This window comes from Haliotis rufescens, unplaced genomic scaffold (assembly GCF_023055435.1).
Source record: "Haliotis rufescens isolate VD_foot unplaced genomic scaffold, xgHalRufe1.0.p SCAF_3, whole genome shotgun sequence".
Taxonomy (NCBI): domain Eukaryota; kingdom Metazoa; phylum Mollusca; class Gastropoda; order Lepetellida; family Haliotidae; genus Haliotis; species Haliotis rufescens.
In genome coordinates, this window is record NW_025964001.1 from 6,875,445 (window position 1) to 6,901,861 (window position 26,417).

The window sequence follows — 26,417 nt, forward strand, 5'->3', positions numbered from 1 at the left end:
CAAGTTCTTGACACAATACAGTACTCATCTTAGCATACTGACCTAGCAACATGATTATGATAAGATATATAACCACTGTCATATAGCTGGAATATTGCGGCGTTCAACAACAACAACAACAACAACAACAACAACAAATAAGATATAATGGAAAAAAAATGTATAATTTTGTTTTGCATGAGCTGTTGTCCCTTGCCTTTTTGGCTGTTGAAACAGCTGAGGTGTTCCTGCGCTCCCATTATGAGAATCATGAACGCATTAAAATTATTTGAGTGAGTGAGTTAAAATTTAACGTCGCATCGGCATTATTTTAGACAACAAAGTTATATTTAAAAAGAAATTTGTCAAACATAACATTTGCATAACAATATTATTTAAAACTGTTTAAAGCACGGGCCATAGGCCACCAGTAACCAAAGCCAGACCACCTCGCTGGGGATCAGCCTCCTGCAAGATACCCCAACAGTATTGACGTCGAATAAAATTATGATGAAATGTTTAAAAACATTGAAATGAAACAAATGACAGCTACTGTAAAATATACATTATTTGACCATCTACTCTATGGCAACAAACAATAGATAACAATAAAAAACAACATGAAAAACGCCAACAATACTGTACTGAACTTTGCATACTGAAGAATCACAATACATAGGTGACAAAAAAACTTATAATATCCCCAAAATATATAAAATGTGTATAAACAAACCTTTGAAATGTTATTTGCTCTAATTATTTCCAAATTTTATAGAAGCCTGGTATATATTCTTGTTAATCAAACAGTCTGTTGCAATTGCAGCGAAAAGGGAGTGAGGTGAGGTGAAATTGGGTTTAACGTCGCGTCCAAGATTATTGCACTTATATAGCGACGTGCATGTACGTGTGTGTGTGGCTGCTTGTACTAGTCCGGACTGATGCCGATTTATAGTGCTAGCTCACTGAGATACCATGCCGCAGTTTAACATGAATACCCCACTCAGGCACAGTATACTGACTCCGAGCCGACCAGTCCTTCTTTTAGCCCCTTAATGCCGAGCGCCAGACAGGGTAACAACAAGTACCACATTTTAACGTCTTTTGGTATGACGCGGCCGGGGATCGAACCCCGGACCTTCCGCTCTCCGGGCGGACGCTCTACCACAAGACCACGGGGGCGGTCGAGAAGGGAGTGAAGGGTTGAGTTTCAGGACTGACCTGAATTCCTCCCAGGCTTGTTTACCACCACTGTCTGCCTGAATAACATACAACTTAAACTCACTGCAAAGGTAGTGCTCAATTTGGGTGAGGGAGCTTACCTTCGGCAGCTTATATCGTGACAAAATACGATGTACAGTAAACTACGGTTATAATGAACACGCTTATAACAAACTAACGGATATAAAGAACTAACTTTTTAGTCCCGACTATTTGCTGTAGTGATGCTGTATATATGCTTATAACGAATTACGGTTATAACGTACTGAAATTAGTAGTCCCTTTGAGTTCGTTATAACCGTAGTTTACTGTACATCATTGCAAGGGTAGCCCTTGATAAATATATCAGGTATAGTCCTGTAGCTAATGGAGATAATAGGTCAGTGCTCAATACTTTACATCATCAACAACAACAACAAGATTGTATTTAAGTATCACGTGTGGTACACGTGATAAAGATAAGATAAGATAATATTTTATTTGCGTGTCACGCAGTATAAAAAAACATACATTCAAAGTACATGACAAAATATATAATATACCACCCGGCCAGAGACACGAGAGATAAAAAATAACTCAGTTTTATGTAAAGAGATTATACTAGTATCGTTTAGTGAGATACAAATGCAAAATATATACGAACGTGTGGTAACAGAACTATTTTATAAGTACTTATTTGAAAATGTCCCATTGTTAATATCTTTGTAACTGTTGAGGAATCCTTTAAGGAAGAATACCATACAAACTAAATATTTTTAGACTTGTATAAACACGTGGTTAAATCCTATAAGGAAGAATAACAATTACTTGTGGATCAGAAGTGCACTATTTACAATGCAAGTTGAAATTTTCTTCTTTTATACATAGCAGTAACAACTGCGGCGAGGGGAATAGCTAGACTATCATTCTGCATAACATATATAAATTGGTCTTCTGGGGTTAAACCTCTTAGACAAGTGATATATGGGGGATGTCGGCTGTGGTGTTGCCATAACATCCTCCATCACCTTTACACGCTCCATGTGTATAACACCCATTTGATCCCAGGTCTGAACCACTCATCATACTTTCAATATTACAAACGATGCATAACGATACTTATAACCCTAAAAAGGTTCATTCGTGCAATTTATATGTTCAAATTACATTTGTTCAGCAACTCAAATGGGTTATGGTGATTTACAGAAAGTGAGTGAGTGAGTTGGGTTTAACGCCGCTTTAAACATTATTCCAGTTATAGAAGAAGAAGAAAGAAGAGGAAAATTGTTTTATTTAAGTGTCACCCGGCGTTGTATACAATACTATTTCAATTTGGTAAAATACAGGCATATATATATATATATATATATATATATATATATATATATATATATATATATATATATATATAAAGAATAACGCCAGCCGGCCTATGAGACACATGTTACACAATAAAAAAGCATGTAATATAAAAAGAAGTTTATAAAACCACTTAAGTGCATTTGAAATACTAAGAGAATTAGAGTTACGAACCATGGGGTTTTATAAATTATGTAATGAGGGACTTAGGACGGTTATACATTTTAGACAATGATACGGCTTTTTTCTTACACAGGGAATTATTGGACATAAGTAGAGAAACTGGTTAACTGTAGACAGCTGAGGGAAAGAAGGATTAAGAGTAGAAGCAAACTGGAAGAAGTCGGAACGCAAATCAGCATAAAGTTGACAAAACATAAGAAAATGAAGTTCATCTTCGACAGAATTACTGTTGCAGAACTTACATATTCTCTCCCCAAGGGGGATAACTGGACGTGAAAACCTACCAAGTTCTACCTGCAGCGGGAATGTTCCAAAGCGGAATTTACTTAGTATACTTCTCTCGCTTCTATCAAGTAAACTATTTTTAAACAAGCGATATGTTCGTAGTTTTTTTCCATTAACGTTTCCTTTGTCATCCCATAAACGGGCAAACCAGTTAATATAACCGGCATAGATCAAACCCTGTTTTGAAAGATCAAATTCACATGTCGAAATGTCATAAATATTAGAAACAGGCAACTCCCAAGATGAAACGAGAGATAAAACTTCACTGTACCATGATTTACTAAAATTGGAAGACCAACTGTTAACTGCAAAAACAAGTCTTGAATGCTGAACATAATACGACGCCAAAAACGGAGAATTTCAATGTACTGTTTTGTAAGACAGGACACCCAACCCATGCCACCACGGACTGCAACATTCCGGGTTTTGTTACTCACACCGAGAAAAAAGCGACATGCTCTGTTTTGGATGTTATTGATACATCTGAATTCCTTAGTCCCCCAGATGGCTGAACCCTACCATAAAATAGGCTGCACAAGGTTTTCGTAGAGAGTATTATAAACACTATAGGGTAAACCACCACCTGACTTAAATTTACATATGATGACACCCAATGCAAGACTGGCAGACTTAGCTAGCTCGTTCACTGTAAAATTTAGGTCAAGATACTCATGAAACCAGAACCGGAGATATTTGTATGCATGAGTATAATCAATGACATTGTTACTTAAAGTAAAAACAAATTTGGATCGGGGTATTACCTTTGGGTGGAAATGAATTACGTTTTGTTTTTTAACGTTGACTAGCAAGCGCCAGCGGGCGCACCAGTCGCTAAGCAACACTCGCCCGGGGCTATTAAAGCAATATCGTCTGCATAAAGCATTGTATGATCAATGTATATGCCGCAGTTCAAATTGTTGATTTCACTGACCAAGTCGTTTACGTCTACTGAAAATAATGTCGGCAACAGGACACAACCCTGTCGAACTCCAGAATAGACTGGGAATATATCAGTGTGACTGTTGTTTACACGAACATATGATTTAGTGTTGTTATACATTGACTGAACAGCATGAAGAAATCTACCATTTATACCTAGACACATATGTTTGTACCACACACACTCTCCATTGACAGTGTCAAATGCTTTTTTATGTCAATGAAGCATACATAGGTAGATTGTTTTAATTTCTTTCTGCTATTGGTAATTGAGTACAGAGTATACAAATGTTCTTGAGCACTACGTTTTGTGCTTATCCCGCTCTGTTCGTCAGCTAGAATGTTATTATTTTCTAACCATGTATTTAACCGCGTATGTAAAATGTCAGAATAAAGTTTACATAGAATTAATAAGAGAGATATGCCTCTATCCCCGAGGGGGGCACGTTATATCACGGCTGGTCAGCTTAATGGGCGAGGAAAGCCCGAAGTGATGCACTGTCAAGATCACTGATAATCTTTTATATATTAATTATATGTTAGTACTTTAGATAGATGTATTATGGTATGGTTACATTAGTATATTAAGCTTAGCGAGTTGTTTTTAGATATTGTCAGGTAATACTATGGGAACAGGTTGGGTTCAGGGAAGCGTGACTGGGTACGGCTGATAGCTGGGGGAGGTCAGGGGTAGCGTGGGCTTTGGGGCACTTTAAATAGCGAGGCAGGGTAATAATTTGTGGGTATTCGCAGGACGACGACCCCTCGAATTTTTCCATTCGCAGGACGACGACCCGCCGGTACGCCTTTGATGTGTGGTGTTGTTTTAGGAGGGGATTAACTCCTTGGTTAGTGTCAAAAACTGATAATGATTCAATAACACTCGATACCCATTGTTTAACTAGATTGGCGGATTAAAATATTCGCAGGACGACGACCTCACTTTTTGCTAGTTTGTTTTCCATACGACACAGGGGGACGTCGTCCTACGAATGAACCATAATTTGTACAGTCAACCAGAATCAGTATGTTCATTTAAGGCATGGACTAACATTGTGGGAGATTTCTACTCGGGTTGCGCACCCCCCCCCCCCCCCTTTTTATTTCGAAAAATATCTTTATTTCTGTATAAATTACCACCAAAGACAATAAATAGATATTAATTGTGCACCCCCCCCCCCCTTAAAAAAAGCTGTATCCGCCCATGTACCTAATCGCATGGGTTACAGGCCGGCAAAGCCACATTTCGAAAATAGATAGCCCAAATTGATGTGGCTCTCGCGGCAATGGTTATGGTTGCGTGATTGTATAACGTGGCTCTTGCGGCTATGCTGTCAATACATGCTTTGTGATTCTAACAGGTTACCGTATATAACAAAACAAGTCTTGTTTTCTCATTTTTTATTCAACAAGGATAACATATTCATCAAAACTTTACATTGATGAATATGAATAGCATATGAATAGCATAATGGATTTAATGTCATTACTGCAGATGAAGGAGGTCGCCCACGTGGTCAGCATATTCCATCTCACTCAGGTGTTGGTTCAGGAGCTGGATCTTGAGGGACGCAATACGTGCATCAATTGCCTTGTACTTCTTTCTTCGTGAAGGTTCTGACCACTGGTGAGAGAGTCTCAGGACTGCAACCTCTTTGAGTGACTGCTCTCGCTGAAATAGCTTCACTACCTCCTAGATGTTCGGGTGGCACTTCTTGGCAAGTTTCTTTATCTTGTTGTGCCACACTTCAAGGTGATTGTTGGTACGGTGGCCTTGGTTTTCGAAATGGTTCAAAATCTCTGGCATGAAGGCCCCTCCTTGAACCCAACTGGTTGTCACGTAGTCCATGAAGGCAGTCACTTTAGGGCCAGCAGGAGAGTCAGCAATGGCATCAAGCCACACATCATCCACTTTGTCACGAGGTAGTAGAGGGAGGGCAGCAGCTCTTCTCACCAGCTTCTTCACCTCCTCATCTTCCTTATAGTCCATCACCAGACCTTGTGTGGGCAGTTACCTGTGTTTTTTTAATTTTTTTTAGGTGGTTATTTAGGTTGGTGTGTCCTGTTTGGAGTTTAGTGATTACTCTGTCGATTTTTTTTATGGATGGAGAATTTTTGGTTTGGTTAGTGGTTTGATTTGGCTATTTGAGTTTAGATATAGGTTATGCCATTTTTGTGTGATTTTTTGCTTGTTTACACTTTTAATTTCTGATTTTGAGATGGGTAAGTTTAAGCTTATTTCTGGGATTTTGAGGGATAGTTTAGCTGCTTTATCGGCGTTTTCATTACCGTATATTCCTACGTGGGCGGGTATCCACAAGAAGGTTATTTGTTTGCCTGCCTTGAGCTAAGCACACGCTGAAATGCCTCCAAGGCAATGCCTAAATGAACAGGCCTAAAAAACGACACACTGACAAGATCGTCTCATTGCACAAATTGCACTGCGCAATAGATTCACATCTGATGCTGTGTGCAATAGAGTATGATATAACAGAAACAATACCAGGAAGACGAATTTCAACAGCTATCGTTAAAAAAACGGATTTATGCAACCAGCCTGAATGCAAGGCGTCCTTTGAAGGATGTGACCCAAACAGCTTACCATAGGCGGCACAGATTGGGGGTGGGGTGGGCTTGGCAACACCAGGGACGGGATGTGCGCCCATGACGTTACAACATGTTTACATACATTCACAGATGGCAGAGCACGTTGTTGGCGACGAAGTGGCGAGCGTTATGCCAGGGCACAATTCTTTAACTTGACCAGTTTGAGGGTGGTTGAGTTATGGTGTGGGGCGGTATCACACATGACAGGCGAAGTGATTTGGTTATTTTGAATAGACATTTGACAGTCCAGCGATGTGTTGACGAAACGTCCGGTCGTTCCATTCGTTTGAAAAATCGGCAGACATGTTGAACTGCAAGATGACAATGCCAGACCATATCGTGCCAAGGTCGCCATCGATTATCTCAGACGAGAAGGTATACGGACATTGGACTTGCCCGGTAAGTAGCTAAGTCCCAGACATGTCACATCTGAAGATCCGGGGTAGAAATGGTCTTCAGCAACCCATGCTTGCCGAAAAAGGCGACTATGCTTGTCGTAAGAGGCGACTAACGGGATCGGGTGGTCAGGCTCGCTGACTTAGTTGATGCATGTCATCGATCCTAATGGCGTGGATCGATGCTCATGATATTAATCCCTGGATTGTCTGGTCCAGATTCGATTATTTACAGACCGGAATATTGCAGAGTGCGGCGTTAAACAACAAACCAACCAACCACCTGAGTTTATCTTGAGTTTAAGTGTGTATGTTAATGTTATCTCTGGGGGGTAGCACATACCGAAGTCGTTGCACACAAGTAGTTGTGGGAACGTTGCAGCCTCACTGCATCACATCCGGGCTGTGTATGTGCAGGTGTTTTCGTCAAAGTGTGCAGGCATGCGTAATGTCTCTGAATTACATTATAGTTTAAATTGCATAACAAGAAGCTTGAATAACATTCTAAGTGTGCAGGCATGCGTAATGTCTCTGAATTACATTATAGTTTAAATTGCATAACAAGAAGCTTGAATAACATTCTAAGTGTGCAGGCATGCGTAATGTCTCTGAATTACATTATAGTTTAAATTGCATAACAAGAAGCTTGAATAACATTCTAAGTGTGCAGGCATGCGTAATGTCTCTGAATTACATTATAGTTTAAATTGCATAACAAGAAGCTTGAATAACATTCTAAGTGTGCAGGCATACGTAATGTCTCTGAATTACATTATAGTTTAAATTGCATAACAAGAAGCTTGAATAACATTCTAAGTGTGCAGGCATGCGTAATGTCTCTGAATTACATTATAGTTTAAATTGCATAACAAGAAGCTTGAATAACATTGGGTGAAGTGAAAGAAACACCCTCTAACTAATGTCCCAGGAAATACATCAGTCACGGCATTGTGAGCTGCACGTTCAAAGTCCAACTAATGTGGGACACTCATTTAAAGGTATCTCTAAAGAACACCACGCTTAATAATTTAAATGTGGGACACTCATTTAAAGGTATCTCTAAAGAACACCACGCTTAATAATTTAAATGTGGGACACTCATATAAAGGTATCCGTTATCGGATTAAGTAATTACCCGCTAGAATAGGTGAAATGCACTCAGCTGAAAATGTGGCCCTACCGGCAATAGCCATTTCTGAAATGTAGCTCTCCCGGCTAGACACCATCGCATGTGGTGATGAATAAGTTGAAATCGTATTCTACCCGTGTAGATCAGGGTTAGAATAGGTCTTCAGCAACCTATACTTGTCGTAAGAGGCGACTAACGGGATCAGGTGGTCAGACTCGCTGACTTGGTTGATGCATGTAATCGTATCACAACTGCGTCCAGTGATTGACAACATGAGCATCGATCCACGCAATTGCTGACGGTATGCTTAAGTATGTTTTATAAATAGACATGATATATAATATGTACACAATACGTGTCACAGTAATGAAATAATTTTCTTCTTCTACATCTTCTTCATCTTCTTCTTCTTCTTCATCTTCTTCTTCTTCTTCTTAACTTACACTATTTCTTTTCGTTTTCTTAGACAAGCTTAACAAAGTTTTATACAGACTATACCCAAAGTGGGGATAAACACCCTACCCTACCTCGTGGATTATTGGAGAATATATCACACTGACACATGCAAATATACTTGCACGTGCACATGCACACATGCCCGTGAAGATCCGCGGTAGAATAGGTCTTCAGCAACCCATTCTTGCCGTAAAAGTCGACTATCGGGATCGGGTGGACAGGCTCGCTGACTTGGTTGAAGCATGTCATTGATCCCAATTGCGTTGATCGATGCTCATGATATCAATCACTGAATTGTCTCACCCAGACTCGATTATTTACAGACCGTCGTCATATAGCTCGAATATTGCTGAGTGCGGCGTAAAACAGCACTCATAGTAAAGCACTATGGTAACCTTGACACATTCCATTGAACCAAGTTCTCATCAAATATCATAAATATATGTTGATCAGTTACATGCAAACATACATATTTAACCATGCTTGGGAAAGTGAATAGGATTTAGGTGCGCGCCATTTCACCAATAAAGAGAACAGTCTGCAAGATAACGGGACGCCCATCTTCACTTTACTCGGTTAAATGAGAGCCACAATCCTAGAGAACAATCGTCGCGAATGTCTGGACAATAAACACTCAATCCCTCAAAAGAAAGAGATATGGTCAATTTTGTAACATCCTAAACAATACACATATAAAACATGTCATAATTACTTGGTAAAAAAAACAAAACTTTGACGGCGGCATGAAAGAAGAACTTGTCCTATTCCGTCCAAGACGGAAAATGTTGGCTCGACTTGCATGTGCACACGATGCAATGTGCAGCACGCAGCACATTGTATACAACTAGTTGTTCCGTGTTAATGCCGCTCAAACAGACCAGGGTAGTGCTGCCACTCTCATAGAAAATATACATCCATCTTGGAAGTATAGGTTTGTGTGAGTGTAAGCATGCCAAATTGAAAGGGATAAGCGTGCACTGTCCTGTCACATCTGTAGCTAAAATGCTCTCTCTCTCTCTCTCTCTCTCTCTCTCTCTCTCTCTCTCCCTTCGTATTTTGTAAACCACCACAATATGAAATTCATTTCTTATAAATTCGTATTTTGAAGTTTCAGGTATGCAAATTTGACTGTGACGCACATTTTAGGCGCGTTACGTTACCGGATACATTGGAATGCAGTGACCCAATTCGCTCATCAGTGGACAGTTACCGTATGGCTTATTGTAGGGACAGGCTAGTCTGTCTTACAGACCCTGATACAAATATATATCAAATACAGCCCACGCAAGTCTATATATAATGTTTGGTAAGTCTAGATTACTGCAGTATCAGGAATGAAGAGTCACTGGGCTCCCTTTTATTATATTTTTAATAAGATAACTGAACAACTGTTTTTGTCTGTGTACGATATGTTCATTTAGGAGACTAGATGTTAGTCTAGGGACAGGCGTCAAGCGCTCTGTGTGATAAACTTATTACATTAAACTACGGTTATAACGAACTCAAAGGGACTACTAATTTTAGTTTGTTATAACCGTAGTTCGTTAAAAGTACATATACAGCATGACTACAGCAAGTAGTCGGGACCAAAAAGTAAGTTCGTTATATCCGTCAGTTCGTTATAACCATGTTCGTTATAACCGTAGTTTACTGTACTATAATGTTAAGCCCGGCCCATACCGGCTGTTTTCAGCAGGTTACATTGCTCAACTGTTTTATTTGTTAAAGCAATGTAAATAGTGAATGTTCGTGTCTCATACGCCCTGCAGCCGGATATTGCACTATTCGCTTTTTATGTAATTTATCGTATCGTGCAATATATGACACGTAAATAAAATATTTTTCTTCTTCTCCTATCATTTTGTACCTGCCATCCCTTATTCCCTAAAGGGAGGCACGGGTGGCCCAGTCGTCTAAGGCGCCGCGATTCGCTGTACAGAGAGTTCCTTGGGCACGCCGGAAACCTCTGATTGTGGGTTCGAATCCCGGTTCGCCCCGATTATGTTTCTAGGTTTGTCAGCACCATACCGCCGCTCGTGGGTTTCACCGAAGTGGTAAACGTCTAAGACCTGCATCACTTCGGGCTTTCCTCCCACATTAAGCTGACACGCCGTGATGTAACTGGAATACTGTTAAAAGCGGCGTTAAATCCAATCCACTCACTCACCATTCCCCAAAGTATATAGTTCAGTTGGAACCCTAGCGGCCGAGTATGAAACAAACAACGGAAACTGACAAAAATGACAAGTATAACAAAGAAATATATTAAGAACGTTGTGGCCATGTTGACATATTGCGCTCCCGGGACATTTCTTAAAAAAATAATAAGCTTATTTGTATACCTACATAGCGAAATACATGTCATATTGATTATGTGCATTATATCGAGTTTCCACTGTAAGTGTAATTTCACATATGCATGCTACTGTTCATGTATAATTGTTATTATGTATGTTGAATGCTGTATTTGAGTATAGTACACTCTTCATTCACAAAGGTAATTTCGCTAGGCGGAAGAATATTAAAGGTGAGTTGAGGTGAAATTGGGTTTAACGTCCAAGATTATTGCACTTCTGTAGCGACGTGTGTGTGTGGCTGCTTGTAATAGTCCGGACTATTGTCGACTTTATAGTGAGTGAGTGAGTGAGTTGGGTTTTTAACGCCGCTTTTAACAGTATTCCAGTTATATCACGGCGTGTCAGCTTAATGTGGGAGGAAAGCCCGAAGTGATGCAGGTCTCAGACGTTTACCACTTCGGTGAAACCCACGAGCACGGGTACGGTGCTGACAAACCTAGAAACATAATCGGGGCGAACCGGGATTCGAACCCACAATCATAGGTCTCTGGCGTGCCCAAGGGACCCAACTCTGCACAGCGAATCGCGGCGCCTCAGACGACTGGGCCACCCGTGCCCCCTCGACTTTATAGTGCTAGCACACTGAGATACCATGCCACAGTTTAACAAGACTACCCCACTGAGACACAGTATACTGACACCGAGCGCCAGACAAGGAAACAACAAGTACCATCTTTTAACGTGTTTTGTTTTGACGCGGCCGGGGATCGAACCCCGGACCTTCCGCTCTTCCACTAGACCACGGAGGCGGCCAGAATATTAAAAAGAGTCACAACAAATGAATTATATGTCTATAGTGGCGAGTTAAAAGTGTATAATTGAGAAATATCTTTTCTCATGACACAAAAGAATAGTGTACCTATATGTGTTGCGTTCCAGACACAATTCTTTTATGAATAATAAAATTATAATGAACGTATAGTAGAACTGTTTGTATTCGTCAGAACGAATGCCGGTTTTATAATGCTTGCCCACTGAGGTACCATGCCATCTACAAGCACCATCTTTTAACATCTTTTGGCAAGACGTGGCCCAGGGGTCGAACCACCGATCTTCTGCTCTCCAGGCAGACGGCCTTTCTGCCAGACCATGGTCCGTGCCTTCATTTCAAGGGCAGATATATTATTGCTAAAGCTGTTTTACACCATTTTCAGATATGATGTAATGGATTATTATGACATTAGTCATAGATAATAATAATAAATAATAAAGTCCATTCCTTCAGCGCCATTTCCGTCTACGTAGTCGCTCATAGAGCCTCACACAGGGTCATAGACACATCTAAAGAGATAAGTCTTTAGTTTTGTCTTGAAAGTGTCCAGAGTTGGAGATTGCCTACTGTAATTTCCACTGGAAGGGAATTCCAGAGCACAGATGTAGTGTGAGCAAACGTTCTGTTGCCGAATGCTTTGAGTGAGACCATAGGGACACTAAACTGGAGTTTATGTGCTGATCTGAGATCTCGTGCTGGCTGGTGTAGGGTAAGAAGTTCACTCAGATAGGAAGGTGCTGTACTTTAGTAGCACTGGTATGCAATGCACACGACTTTGTATTCAATCCTAGATCTTATTGGAAGCCAGTGTAATGATTTTGATAAAGGAGTGACATGTGCACGCTTATTTCGTCTACATATCAATCTGGCAGCAGCATTCTGCACACGTTGCAATTTGTTACATAGATCCTGTTTGATATTTATAAGCAGACTGTTAGCATAGTCCAACCTGGATAGGATAAGTCATCTCACGAGCTGATGTGCCGCATCGTTTGTCAACATGGGTCTTATCTGACTGATATTTCGAATGTGGAAGTAGCAACTTTTGTAGTTGTAGTCTTTGTTGTCCTCGTTCTAAATGAAAATGAGTTTATTATATGTATTGTTACCCTTCCAAGTGTTTGTGTATAAGAAGTTGATAATATGCCTGAAAGGTACATGTTCCCTGTGTCAATACTCTCTGTTATTGCGTTCTACATGTACGTGTACACGCATGTACAGTGAGTGAGTATGGTTTTACGCCGCTTTTAGCAATATTCCAGCAATATCACGGCGGGGGGACACCAGAAATGGGCTTCACACATTGTACCCATGTCGGGAATCGAACCCGGGTCTTCGGCGTGACGAGCGAACGCTTTAACCACTAGGCTACCCGACCGCCCCTACACGCATGTACAGAATCCGCTTGAACATAATACCCTTCACATTCATATTAACTGTATAATTATTCCTATCACCTTCAATCTGGTATAGATAAACGGCATTGTATTTTGCTTTGCTATCTAATGCAATACTGAATTGTTAAGTGTCATGTATTACGGTAGCTCCCATTTGTTAGACAGCCCGTTATTAGACACCTTAAAACAACAGACGTAACTTTAGACGAATAATGGAATGACCCATGCGCCAATACATAACAAAGAAGTGTTAGGTGTTAACTATTCTTTATATTTCATTGGTCTCATCTCGTTAGACAATGTTAATATCATCTATAGCACTACAAAATGTACAGAATATAAATATTAAATATTCTATAGAATCAATAAGATTTCTTCTCATATCAATATTTAACCACCATCATAATAATAAGCAAATATAATTACCAAATTTATACACTGTAAAACGGTGTTAATGTGTAAAACAGGTGTTTAAGATTTATATTTTAAGTCCCAAAAGGAACAGAGACTTTGTATGTTTTAACTAAACACGATATGCTTTATATGGCACATGTCAGGATCTCACTGTTTTAAACATAGACATGTTTATGAAAACTGTGTAATATATAAGGGTAGAGAATTAATGGATGTCAACTTCTTTATTACGAGGAACACAACGTTTCGGAGTATATACTTACTCCTTCATCATTCACCTGATGAAGGAGTAAGCATATACTCCGAAACGTTAAGTTCCTCATAATCAAGAAGTTGTCATCCAAAAATTCTCTTCTTTATGTGTATCACTTCTAAATGCCTTTCAAAGACTTGTGGAACATAATAGCGTCAATGTTTATTTGACCCGTCCCTTCCGCGCGTCAACACAGCGCAAGTACGGCTACAGAACATCTTCTAATCTAACAATCGTCATATCAAACGCATTCTTGGGTGTTTGGGAAATTTAATCAGTGCAATAAAATGAAGTATGTCAGAAAAGAAATGTCGATCGTAATGAAACCATTTAAGTCAGTAAGTGATCAATCACACTTTCTTATTTGACAATATCGCCAAACCCAAACAAAATTAGATATTAAATACACTTAATTATCTGAATATTGTATTTTTGTACATATTTAGGCGTCAAAATGCTTATTCAAGTTATCGATAAGATTAAACACTTTTACCACGTTGTCACAATTAGACATCTTCTAGGAATAGGAAGATGATAAGGCTCTACTGGTAATGAAACAATTTGAACTCAGTCATAAATTACTACACAATAAACCACCTGGACGCTAGTTTCAGTGGCTAAAAATATTCAGTTCGGATTCAAATACGGAACCCGGTCGCAAAAATGTCCATGAGAGCGGCACGAGTCGCTATTGGCTTGTCCCGGAATAACACGAGTTGGTCACGAATGTCATGACCTGCGTAATGAATGCAAATTTAGCGGCCAAATGATACGTACATTTCAAACGTTGGTGATATGGACCTCTTATGACACGTTCATTTCCTAACATACATAAATTTGGGAAACACTGTCCTTTCGTGTGGTGTATATGACATGTAAAATCCATGCAAAGGGAATGTACACTCAGTATCAGAATGCAGTGACTAGAGCAACTGACCCATTAAGATCCGCGTTAGAATTGGTCTTCAGCAAACCATGCTTGTCGTAACGGCGACTAACGGGATCGGTTGATCAGGCTCGCTGTCTAGGTTGATGCGTATCCCAATTGCGTAGACCGATGCCCATGATATCAATCACTGGATCGTCTGGCCCAGACTCGATTATTTACTGACCGCCGTTATATAGCTGGACTATTGTTGAGTGCGGCGTTAAACAACAAACAAACATATAAAAATAGAGCATCTACCAGCTGGTGCCAGATTCCGAGGCATAGTACTCACTGCCCAGTTTCCACCCTTGCCGAACAAGGCTGGACTTTCTGGCCTCGATCCTAGAGCTACCAGTGGCTATTACGGGTTATGTCCCTTCTATCTCCCTCCTATTGGCCAATCTCATATCATTTGCATTTGCTTCATATAACATGGCGTCACTCTGAGAGGACGATTTGATCGATAATACGGATCTATATTGTAATAAAACGGGTCTTCCTTCGCGAAGTTCATCAAATCACGCGAGCCCCTTGATCAAAAGCGTGAAAAGATTTGGAAAATATCTGTGTACGTATTTTCCTTATTTTCCAACGTGCAGCTACATACAAATAATGACGTCATACACCTCGTGATGTCAATCACTAGATTGTCTGCTCCAGACTCGAATATTTACAGACTACCATCAAACAGCTGGACTCTTGCTGAGTGCGGCAAAAAAACAAGGCACAATGGAGCAAATCGGACAATAGTAAAAAGCACAATGGTGAGTTGTGGTGAAACGCGCCATGACGTTTGCCGGTTAACAGTGCAAGTCAACTAAGTTACGATGCCGCAGTTTAACACGGATAGCCCACTTAGACATTATATTGACACCGAGCTAGTAATTGTTTTATCCTCCTAATGCCGAGCGCCAGCCAGGGTAACAAAAAGCACTTTCTTTTAACGTCTTTTAGTATGACGCGGCCGGGGATCGAACCGCCGACCTTCCGCTCTCGGGCAGTTCTATCCACTACAACGTGGAGGTGGTAGGTAGAAAAATATATGCGTGGTGGCTGGGATGCTATCGAAAACATTTTGTACCGTAGATCCTTTAAAAAGATAGCCATGCTAGAGACTGTTAAAAAAAGAAATTGCCTGCCACAAAATGATATTATAGGAGGATGTTTTTAACAAAATTTAGGCTAACAATAGTCAATTAAAAATATCTTGATTTGATGCTGTAGCTAAAATAACATTTAATCTCGATAGAAAATCCCATCAGCAACCCCACCCCCATCCCCAGAATATCAAATTGTCGGTCCCTTACTGTGACCGAGACTATTTACACATATTTTTTCAGCGAGTTTCTGTGATGAAGTCTTGTCCTTAATGCGCTATCATTTGGTCGTCTTAGAACATTAGGCGTGATGTTCGATGTACACATAAACACTTGATGCCAATATGTGAACAGAACCTTGGCCATAGGGATGGTATAGAATTCCCCACATACCTTTATCCTGCCCCTTCAATACTTAAACACAGTGAGTGAGTTAAAGTTTTACATCGGATTGGCAATATCGCAGCCACATAGCGATGATTAAAAAATAAATACATTTAGAATATGTATAACAGTTAACGTATACCAGTCATAATAGTTAACGTTAAAACAAAACTAAGCACATATAAAAAATACGTTACAGGCAAATCTCCTGCGGAAGAGCATTTGCTCAACTTAATCCAAGGCACAATGTCTGGAATGGTTTTAGAATAACCAGACAGATTATGGAGTCTTGAACACAATTGACACATAGGTTCCTCTTCATAATAGTGTTCCACATAACGTTCCGAAAATGGATGTAAAATGTCAGTTTGGGTTGTAAAATAGTAGGCTTCCGTTGTATAGTAGTATCTTTGTTTCCTCTTCAGGATCTCGATGTACTTGTCGTGGTTGTTGTGGAGGTACAGGAGATGGTCTGCCAGCTCTTTGGGAGATTTGAAGTCGGCAGTGTTGATGTAGGTGCCGCGAGGAACGTCACGGGTGTAGTTGCCTCCCCCTCGGGCAACAGTCACAAGGTCAAGGTTGTAGTTGTTGAAGAACTTCTCGCTGATGTAGTCCTTACAAAAGGAGCTCTCGAAAGAAAGATAGAACTTATACGTGCTATTCAGGTAGTCGTTCCACTCCTCCGGAGTCGACCTAGAGAATGCTCCACTGCCACAGCGACCGTAGATATCCACTGGAATATATTTCTGAAGTTCATGCGCGTAGGATAAACGTCCTGATACGTCAATGCAATTGCTAACCGCCCAAGCAACGAGCTTTGTTTTCTTCTGCACAATTGTGGAATAATCCCGATTCACCGTAGAACTGCGAGTTCTTAGCTGTGAATAGGGTCTTTGAAGATCGGAATCATGCCGGAAATCCATTGTCCAGTTGAATGCTGACCTCCATTGCGGTCGCCGAAACTCTTCAATTAGGTTCTCATAAAACAGGTACATTGGTTCATTGTTATGGTACACCCAGACCTGATCACGGTATCGAACTGGCTGGTCGTTCCCTAATATTTGTTGTGCGGACAAAAGAACCGCGTGGGCATGGGGGAGATATCGCCTATTGGTCGTAACATAGCATCCGAGTTCAGGACACCTTCTCAGTGGAACCCGTTCGGGACTGTCCAGTACATACCTCGGGACAAAATACCATAATATAGTTTTGCCCGTGTCTCCGAATTCTCTGATAGGACAATCTCTGTTGGTGCAGGGGTCATCCTTGGGTTTAGAACTCATGGACACCAGGAAACCAATGACAGAAAGGATGGACACGCATATACACAGCCGCAGTCGGCGCCATCTGGAACATAGAAACATGGTGATTTTATGTCGAGTGAAATATCATGTAGCTCTCTCTCTCTCTCTCTCTCTCTCTCTCTCTATATATATATATATATATATTACTCTTCCCCCGTCACGAGATGAGAGAAACATGATATTTCAGTCGACACATGGCATATCCTATTTATCATATACCTTAAGCGTAGTTGTCTCCCGGTAAATTAAAATATTTCATTTCAAATGTAAAACCTTGAAACGTAAATTCTCCCTACTTAACACACAGGGACGGGTCACCACCCCTTGTATTTGCGACTGAAGAAGTAGTCTTGTGTTTGAAAACTATAAAAACTATAAACAAAAGTAACAAAAATTATCATATATCTCATACATGTAGATATGTTTATATACAAAATCAACTTTAACAATAAATATTCTTGAAAACATCGAGACCGCTGTTGGAAGCGAAAGAATACACACTGGTCAAGTAATAAAACTGGCGCTTTGCGAACGAACGGTCTCGATTCACCGTGGATTTATTAACTCCATAAATGACCATCTGTCATTATTTTGCCTTGTCAATGTGGAACTAAGGTAAAAAGGAAGTCAGAAATTTGGGAACGTGTTAGACACGATAAAGGGAGACAATTTGACGGGAGGACACTCTTGTATGACTAAAGTTCCGTCAAAGTGTTATGTTCACGGCAGTGAAATATCAAGTGTTATGTTCGCTGCAGTTAAACATCATTTGTTATATTCACTGCAGTGAAAATATCCCTTTTCTCAACTTCGGAAACTCAGTCTTTCACCCTTAACTATCTAATAAAACGTACCCTTCAGAAGCAGTAGTATTTCCCCGTGGGGTGTCCCGTCGTCAATACTTTACAGCTTGTGTCTACAAGTTCATCACTAGTGAATACGCTTCAGTGGTCAAGTGGTTTGTTTGTAGTTGGACGCCTCATTTCTTATGGTTTTTATTCACATTGTAAAACTAAGGTAGGTTATATTTCTTCATCATTTGAACAAATGGTCCACTCACCCGTCGAATTCACTATAATATAGAAAAGAAACACTATATCTTGCAAAAAGCATGCTTTGCGGTTTGACGCCGTACTCAGCAATTTTCCAGCTATATGACGGCGGTCTGTAAATAAGCGAGTCTGGGCCAGACAATCCAGTGATTGACACCATGAGCATCGATCTACGCACCCGGGATACGATGACATGCATCAACCAAGTCCGCGAGCCTGACCACATGATCCGAACACACGACAAGCATGGGTTTCTGAAGACCAATTCTAACCCTGATCTTCACAGGTGGATCTAGTAGTAGAGTATCCGCCCGGAGAGCGAACGGTCCGGGGTTCGATCCACGGCCGTGTCATACCAAAAGACGTTAAAAGATGATACTTCTTGTTTCCCTGCCTGACGCTCGGCATTTAGGGGTTAAAACAGGGACAGGTAGGTTCGGAGTTTGTTTTTTGGATGTTTAACGCCGCAATTTTCCATTTACATAAATAAGGGTAGATTCTATTGTCCCCTTACAGATTTTCTAAGGCTTAAACATTCTAAGATGTGATGTACTCTTTGCCAAAAGCTGAGTTAGGTTGAAGTTTATGAAATATTTTCACATCTATGTACGCTGTGCCTGTTTAAGAACCTCTAAAATATAATAACGTTTCATGTGATACTGGTTGCCGTCAAGGTTGCCTTTTACGTCCCGATATGTTTATCATCTTTATCAACCAGGCCTGTACTCTCATAGAAAGTGAGGGTGGTAAGAGAAAATTGATCATACCTGTCTTTAATTGTTTTGCACATTGTATTCTGCTCTCTCTGACACGTACCGTATATAATAAAAAATGCCCTCAACACAGATATGAAGATATATCAGAAAAATACCCCGAAGTAATTGCATGATGGCCCACTACACTGTTATGAGAAATGGTATCTTTAAGTTGAACATGATATACTGTCTCATTCTTAGATATCAATGACTAGTGTTTGTTTACCTTAAACGTCCATTGACTAGACCTCAAACGGTTTGAGGTGCACAAAGAAGAAAGGCGGTTTTGCCTGTAAATATTTTCTCAGCAGTATTCCAGCTATATGACTGCGATCGGTAAATATCACGCAACTGGGTTACGAATGACATGTAAATGGTTTTCAAAGAACAGTTGTTCATGACATATTTGATTAATTGATACCTCCACCTCTATGCTATTGGAAGAACATGATATAATATTCTGGTTGAATGTGACTGATATCCCTTGCAACATGTTTCACGACACGAGGCATGATATATTGGATTCGAGTCCAGCTCCACATGTCACCACACGCTACATTATGCCAGGCTATGTCGATGACAATGGACATAAATTACATGGGCAACTAAATCGAAATTTACTTTTACAGTATGGATTTGGCTATGTGTGGCGGTAAAATGAAGAACTGTTACAAAGCAAAACTACGTAAAGCACACCGTGCATACACGATAGGGCGGCTTAACGTCGCGTTCAGCATTTTAGCTACAGGTGGGGCAAGACATGCTTACCCCTTTTGCGAACACCTACTGCTTTTTAGTAAACCATTCAAATTTTATCGATATTTTCCTTTCTGTGCTCAATGGAATCTGCGGATCGTCTAGACGGGTTATTCTCTGGCGTTGACATTTAATATCTATATAAACTATCATGAGCCCTTTCATTGTAGTAGGGGCGGTCGGGTAGCCTAGTGGTTAAAGCGTTCGCTCGTCACGCCGATGACCCGGGTGGGTACAATGTGTGAAGCCCATTTCTGGTATCCCCCGCCGTGATATTGCTGGAATATTGCTAAAAGCGGCGTAAAACCATACTCACTCACTCACTCATTGTAGTAATTTAAGAAACGAAGTTCGCGCTTACAAATCCACGAATCCCTAACAACTTTTGATTCGATTAACGCACAGAATGATTGTATTATTGCTGGAATAGTACAACAGGATAACACCCGACTCACCCATTAACAATTACATGCCCCTTCTGACATCATATGGAATTACATTTTCATATTAGAAAAAAAAAATCGCAGCGTGGGAAATTCTTTTTATTATTTTCATTACTAAATTTCTTCATGAAATGATGAGACTTGGATTACGACGTATTTTTTTACGAAAAACATTTGATGATCACACTGGTTTTCATATTCATGGATTTCTCATTTGTTTCATGGCATTATTTAAACAAGGATGCAAAGGTAGCGAATTTTTAACCTGGCATTCTAATAATAAAAAAATATTCTTAACAGCATGTATACTAGCATTCGTCTTACAAATAACTATTCGTACCAGAGAGATAGATATCTAATTTAGTCCATGATAGAGATCTCCTCACAACTTTATGTAAATGTTTATGTTTATCTCATAAATTGAATGTTCAGAAATGACGACACAATACTACTCCAGAAGAATAATTTAATATATGTACAAAGTGCAACCTTACCAAAACAGAAAATGAGTACCACTTTCTGTTCACGTTATAAAAAGCAGAGAAAAACTAATCCTTCAATATCACCAAGTTGAGCTAACCTTTTATAAATTTATAGATCTTTTATCAACCACAAATGAAACTCATGTTAGAAATTTGAAAGTGTTAATAGAGCGGGTACAGCAGCTGCCGCTATGAAAGATGCCATTATTTAGTCTTATACACATTATGAATATACCCTAAATACAAATCAGCGGTGATCCATTTCCTGTGAGAGTGATAGCACATCCCTGCATTAACACCGTACAACTAGCACATTCAAGTCGGGCCAACGTTTGACGTATGCAACTTGCTTGACCTGACTTGTAGGGAAAAGGACATGCCATTATTTAGTCTTATACACGTTATGAATATACCCTAAATACATTTAATGGGTACATCAGCGGTGATCCATTTCCTGTGAGAGTGATAGCACATCCCTGCATTAACACCGTACAACTAGCACATTCAAGTCGGGCCAACGTTTGACGTATGCAACTTGCTTGACCTGACTTGTAGGGAAAAGGACATGCCATTATTTAGTCTTATACACATTATGTTATGAATATACCCTAAATACATTTAATGGGTACATCAGCGGTGATCCATTTCCTGTGAGAGTGATAGCACATCCCTGCATTAACACGGTACAACTAGCACATTCAAGTCGGGCCAACGTTTGACGTATGCAACTTGCTTGACCTGACTTGTAGGGAAAAGGACATGCCATTATTTAGTCTTATACACATTATGTTATGAATATACCCTAAATACATTTAATGGGTACATCAGCGGTGATCCATTTCCTGTGAGAGTGATAGCACATCCCTGCATTAACACCGTACAACTAGCACATTCAAGTCGGGCCAACGTTTGACGTATGCAACTTGCTTGACCTGACTTGTAGGGAAAAGGACATGCCATTATTTAGTCTTATACACATTATGTTATTAATATACCCTAAATACATTTAATGGGTACATCAGCGGTGATCCATTTCCTGTGATAGTGATAGCACATCCCTGCATTAACACGGTACAACTAGCACATTCAAGTCGGGCCAACGTTTGACGTATGCAACTTGCTTGACCTGACTTGTAGGGAAAAGGACATGCCATTATTTAGTCTTATACACATTATGTTATGAATATACCCTAAATACATTTAATGGGTACATCAGCGGTGATCCATTTCCTGTGAGAGTGATAGCACATCCCTGCATTAACACGGTACAACTAGCACATTCAAGTCGGGCCAACGTTTGACGTATGCAACTTGCTTGACCTGACTTGTAGGGAAAAGGACATGCCATTATTTAGTCTTATACACATTATGTTATGAATATACCCTAAATACATTTAATGGGTACATCAGCGGTGATCCATTTCCTGTGAGAGTGATAGCACATCCCTGCATTAACACGGTACAACTAGCACATTCAAGTCGGGCCAACGTTTGACGTATGCAACTTGCTTGACCTGACTTGTAGGGAAAAGGACATGCCATTATTTAGTCTTATACACATTATGTTATGAATATACCCTAAATACATTTAATGGGTACATCAGCGGTGATCCATTTCCTGTGAGAGTGATAGCACATCCCTGCATTAACACGGTACAACTAGCACATTCAAGTCGGGCCAACGTTTGACGTATGCAACTTGCTTGACCTGACTTGTAGGGAAAAGGACATGCTCTATTTGAAATGCTACAAGTTGTAAGCACGCAACCAGAAAGAACGTGTATAATAATCACGTGATATTGTCACCTACAAATGTAAACAATCATGACGACACGGGCGTTGTCCCACATGAAACACAACTTCAGTTCGTACAACTAATTTCATCAAACAGGTAGCACCAACTAGTTGTACCGTGTGAATGTCCCTTTAAACACGACCGTGGTACACCGTGGTGTGGTTGACCATGTGTACATAAGGATCGTATGCTGATAGAATCCTCTGTTGCTATGGAGACTGCGAGGTTAGCCTGCGCTTCTACAACCGCGCCATCCCCAATAACAGCTGTCCCAACACTTGTTGTCACAAACCAGATCTGCTTGTGATAACCCATGAAACGATATATTGATCTATGAGCGATCTGCGTAATTGTAAAGCAACGACACATCACAACGAAGTAACGGTGACAACGCTGCAACGCACGACCTTATACCTAACTATAAATAAATCTCATTCCAACCTAAATGCTGATAGCGACAGTGACATATATAATAGGAGTGCATAGCTAATATTTGGCAAGTCTAGATTACCTCATCTCTGGAAATTTAGCATTGTTCTGACATCCATTTTGATTTTACTTTCCATGTTGTAGATACATACAGTCACCGTTGTGTCGAACTTTGGTTGTCTCGAAGTAAAAGCTTGCTCCCTGTGTATGCCTTATTTCTTTATTATTTTCGGTTGTGTCGAACCTCGGATAACTCGAAGAAATAACGTAGGTCCTTCATCTTCGAATCAACGGTGTTCGACTGTAAACTATTTAATTATCTATAAATATTTTTTTCTTGGACTATATACTCTAGTACCTTGTTCACATGCACCTCTATACATATGTGTTTATATTTGCATCGATTGTAAATATACATACGTGGGTATACTAGTCATGTGAACGCGATTACTCATGTGTTTATATTTACACCAGGAGCAAATTTGCATCATGTGTGGAGCAGGCGCATATGTAAATGTAAATTTGCACGGTGTGTATATGTTGTCACGTTGACCTAATTAATTTATCTGTTGATTTGTAAACACCAAACAAATTAATTGTCAACAGTTCTGTATTCTGAAGTTTACGCTATTCAGTATACAGCAATACCAACTTTTATCCGGACATAAAGAGCTGGGCGGACGGGGTTTCCATGATAAAAACATCTGTGCACATATTGAATGACCCACATGTTGCTTCATGCGAAGCTTATTTTCTCATTCGACTTGGATTGGACAACAACCTTTTCATGTCGTGAACAGACTGATGAATATGTGTGCCTTCAACAATTTACATACCATATTTACACACTTAAGTTAATTTCCCCGTGAACGCATAGTAAATGTACATGAACACACGTATGTATAGTTACACATGTGCAAAATTACTTACATGAGAAAATGTTTGTTTGTTGTTTAACGCCACACTCAGCAATATTCCAGCTATATGACGGCGGACTGTAAATAATCGAATCTGGGCCAGACAAACAAGTGATTGCCATCATGAGCATCGATCCACGCAATCGGGATAGGATGACATGCATCAACCTAGTCAGCGTGCCTGACCACCCGGTCCCGTTAGTCGCCTTTTACGACAAGCATAGTCACCTTTTACGGCAAGCATGGGTTGCTGAAGACTATTCTACCCCGGATCTTCACGGGTCTGTTATGCACGTGGAATGAGCATAGGATGATGTCAGTAGGAACCTAATAAGTGTATATGCAACTGTACATTATAATCCAATCGAGTCTTTGGTCTCCACATAAATTAAGTCAGGTTCAACATTGATTTTCACATATTATACATAACATTTACATAACACCCTTTGCCACCGACTGTAAACATAGGATTCAGCCATGTAGGAAGCTGTATTGTTTAACTATGTACGAAGTATATAAAAAAAAAGAAGATAATAATTTTAGAAATAAAAAAATAAAAATATAAAATATTTCATGTCCTGTAAAGATACTTGAAATTAATAAATGGGGACACCTGGACTCCTAGTTTTGTAAGCCAAAGCAAAACCCTGAATCATTATTTGGTTGTGATTCAATTGCTTGTACTACACAAGTAGTCGGACGTACACTGGATTCGGTAAAGATTTCCCGTGATGGCGGCACTAGTTTTGTCGCTTTTAATTAAGCTAATGTTTGAAAGGTTCGGCTTCTGCATTTGTGTATTTAGTTTCCTAACAGAGAGATCGGGGGTGCATGGGCAGTGGGGGCGAGAACCTAAAAATAGACATGATTGTTTTGACTGGAAGCAAAGTCCTCCAATATGTCGACCCTGGCACCGACACAGTGTGGTCCGACCGTGTTGCACTCTCACTTGTAAATTGCCTTTCCTCCTATCCTATTCAGGGGCCTTCGAACTTCGAACACTAGCATTGTAATACACACTCTTTAATATTAGGCGAGTTCGAGTTCAGACATCCGCCGCAGTGAAATTGTTTCAGCGAGGCTTATTTTCTCGCCCAGAATACTTTTTCGCGAGATGATAAATCCTCGGTTGCAACACGTCTATGGGTGGCGGTTACTATGGCAACATTTGAGGAATTTCGCTTGTCCGGGTCACACTTTTTTATCTTGTATGGTCCGGATAGGGAAATATATCAATTGTGATGGTACTGGGGTATAAATTAGACTTCAACAACACACAAGGAACAGAAGATGTCTTACCGGGGAAACACAAGTGATAATTTCGCCATGTTGTCCAATAAACCGTCCCAAACGGGCATTTTCGCCCGTTGCACCGTTCAGTCAAACATCCACAGCCTTTCCGGCTGCGTGTCCATCACCTGTAGTAGTGAATCGGCCAGTCTTTACCAAAGCTGTGTCTTCGTGGTCCCGCGCTGTTGTCGACCGCATTCATTCTCGCGGGCTGCATCGTTGAACCCCTCGCACACTGAGCGATTTGACGGGAAGCGCCAGGCCGACTTGGCTAAACCGTAGTGAGTTATGGTTTGTGGGTAGACTTACATCTAATCTCTGAAATAAGATATATGTATATATATATATTTATTTAAAAAAAATCCAGTTGTTAAATTATAGTTCTATAAAATATAATAAAAAGGAGCTAAGAGACTATCTTCATTTTCAGGTACTGCAGTAATCTAGACTTGCCAAATATGTTAGACTTGGATGGGCTGTATTGCATATATTTGTTTCAGGTTCTGTACGACTAACTTCATGATTATTTCGCGTTCATTTCTGCTAATTATAGTTAATTCGGGTTTTATTGTAAATTACATGTATAGTTTAGAAACATTTATAACTGTATACTATTTTTCCCCTCAGCACACATACTTGTAACCTACAGATAGTAGAGGGTGGGAGGGTAGCCTCGTGAATAAAGGGTTATAACACTTACAACCCGGGGCGTCTATGGTTTTAGAGCTTCACTATGCCTGGGTTGTCCAACCATGCATGGGGGGTTTCTCCACTAATGCTTGCCTTTCGTGCATCCCTGTTTACATTAAACTGGGTTAACAAACATTATGGTCGTGTGTGTGTGTGTGTGTGTGTGTGTGTGTGTGTGTCTGTGTGTCTGTGTGTGTGTGTGTGTGTGTGTGTGTGTGTGTGTGAAAGAGCCCACATACCATAATTAAATAAAAGACTCAACCTCCATCTGCATGAAAAAAATATCTCATCCTCAATAGATTGTCTCGACTTCAGTACAGTAAACTACGGTTATAACGAACACGCTTATAACGAACTGACGGATATAACGAAC

At 40.1% G+C, this 26,417-nt stretch overlaps 1 protein-coding gene across 1 annotated transcript; it reads right to left on the reverse strand.

The window, feature by feature from the left end:
• Window positions 1–13,293: 13,293 nt before the first annotated feature.
• On the reverse strand, window positions 13,294–25,641 carry LOC124131784 (glycoprotein 3-alpha-L-fucosyltransferase A-like). Its single transcript, XM_046495249.2, has 2 exons — window positions 25,364–25,641; window positions 13,294–17,478 (listed from the first exon to the last, which is right to left on the reverse strand). The coding sequence occupies exons 1-2, from the start codon at window positions 25,420–25,422 to the stop codon at window positions 16,263–16,265; spliced, it is 1,275 nt and encodes a 424-aa protein (XP_046351205.1). The 5' UTR covers window positions 25,423–25,641; the 3' UTR covers window positions 13,294–16,262.
• Between the last annotated feature and the right edge of the window lie 776 nt (window positions 25,642–26,417).

What these genes read in the sequence shown, in the direction of transcription:
- LOC124131784 (XM_046495249.2), bottom strand. Translation starts at nt 25,422, where the DNA reads ATGCCCGTTTGGGACGGTTTATTGGACAACATGGCGAAATTATCACTT. An exon ending in TTATCACTTGTGTTTCCCCG is followed by an intron (nt 17,479 to 25,363) that starts GTAAGACATCTT and finishes TCTATGTTCCAG; the next exon opens with ATGGCGCCGACTGCGGCTGT.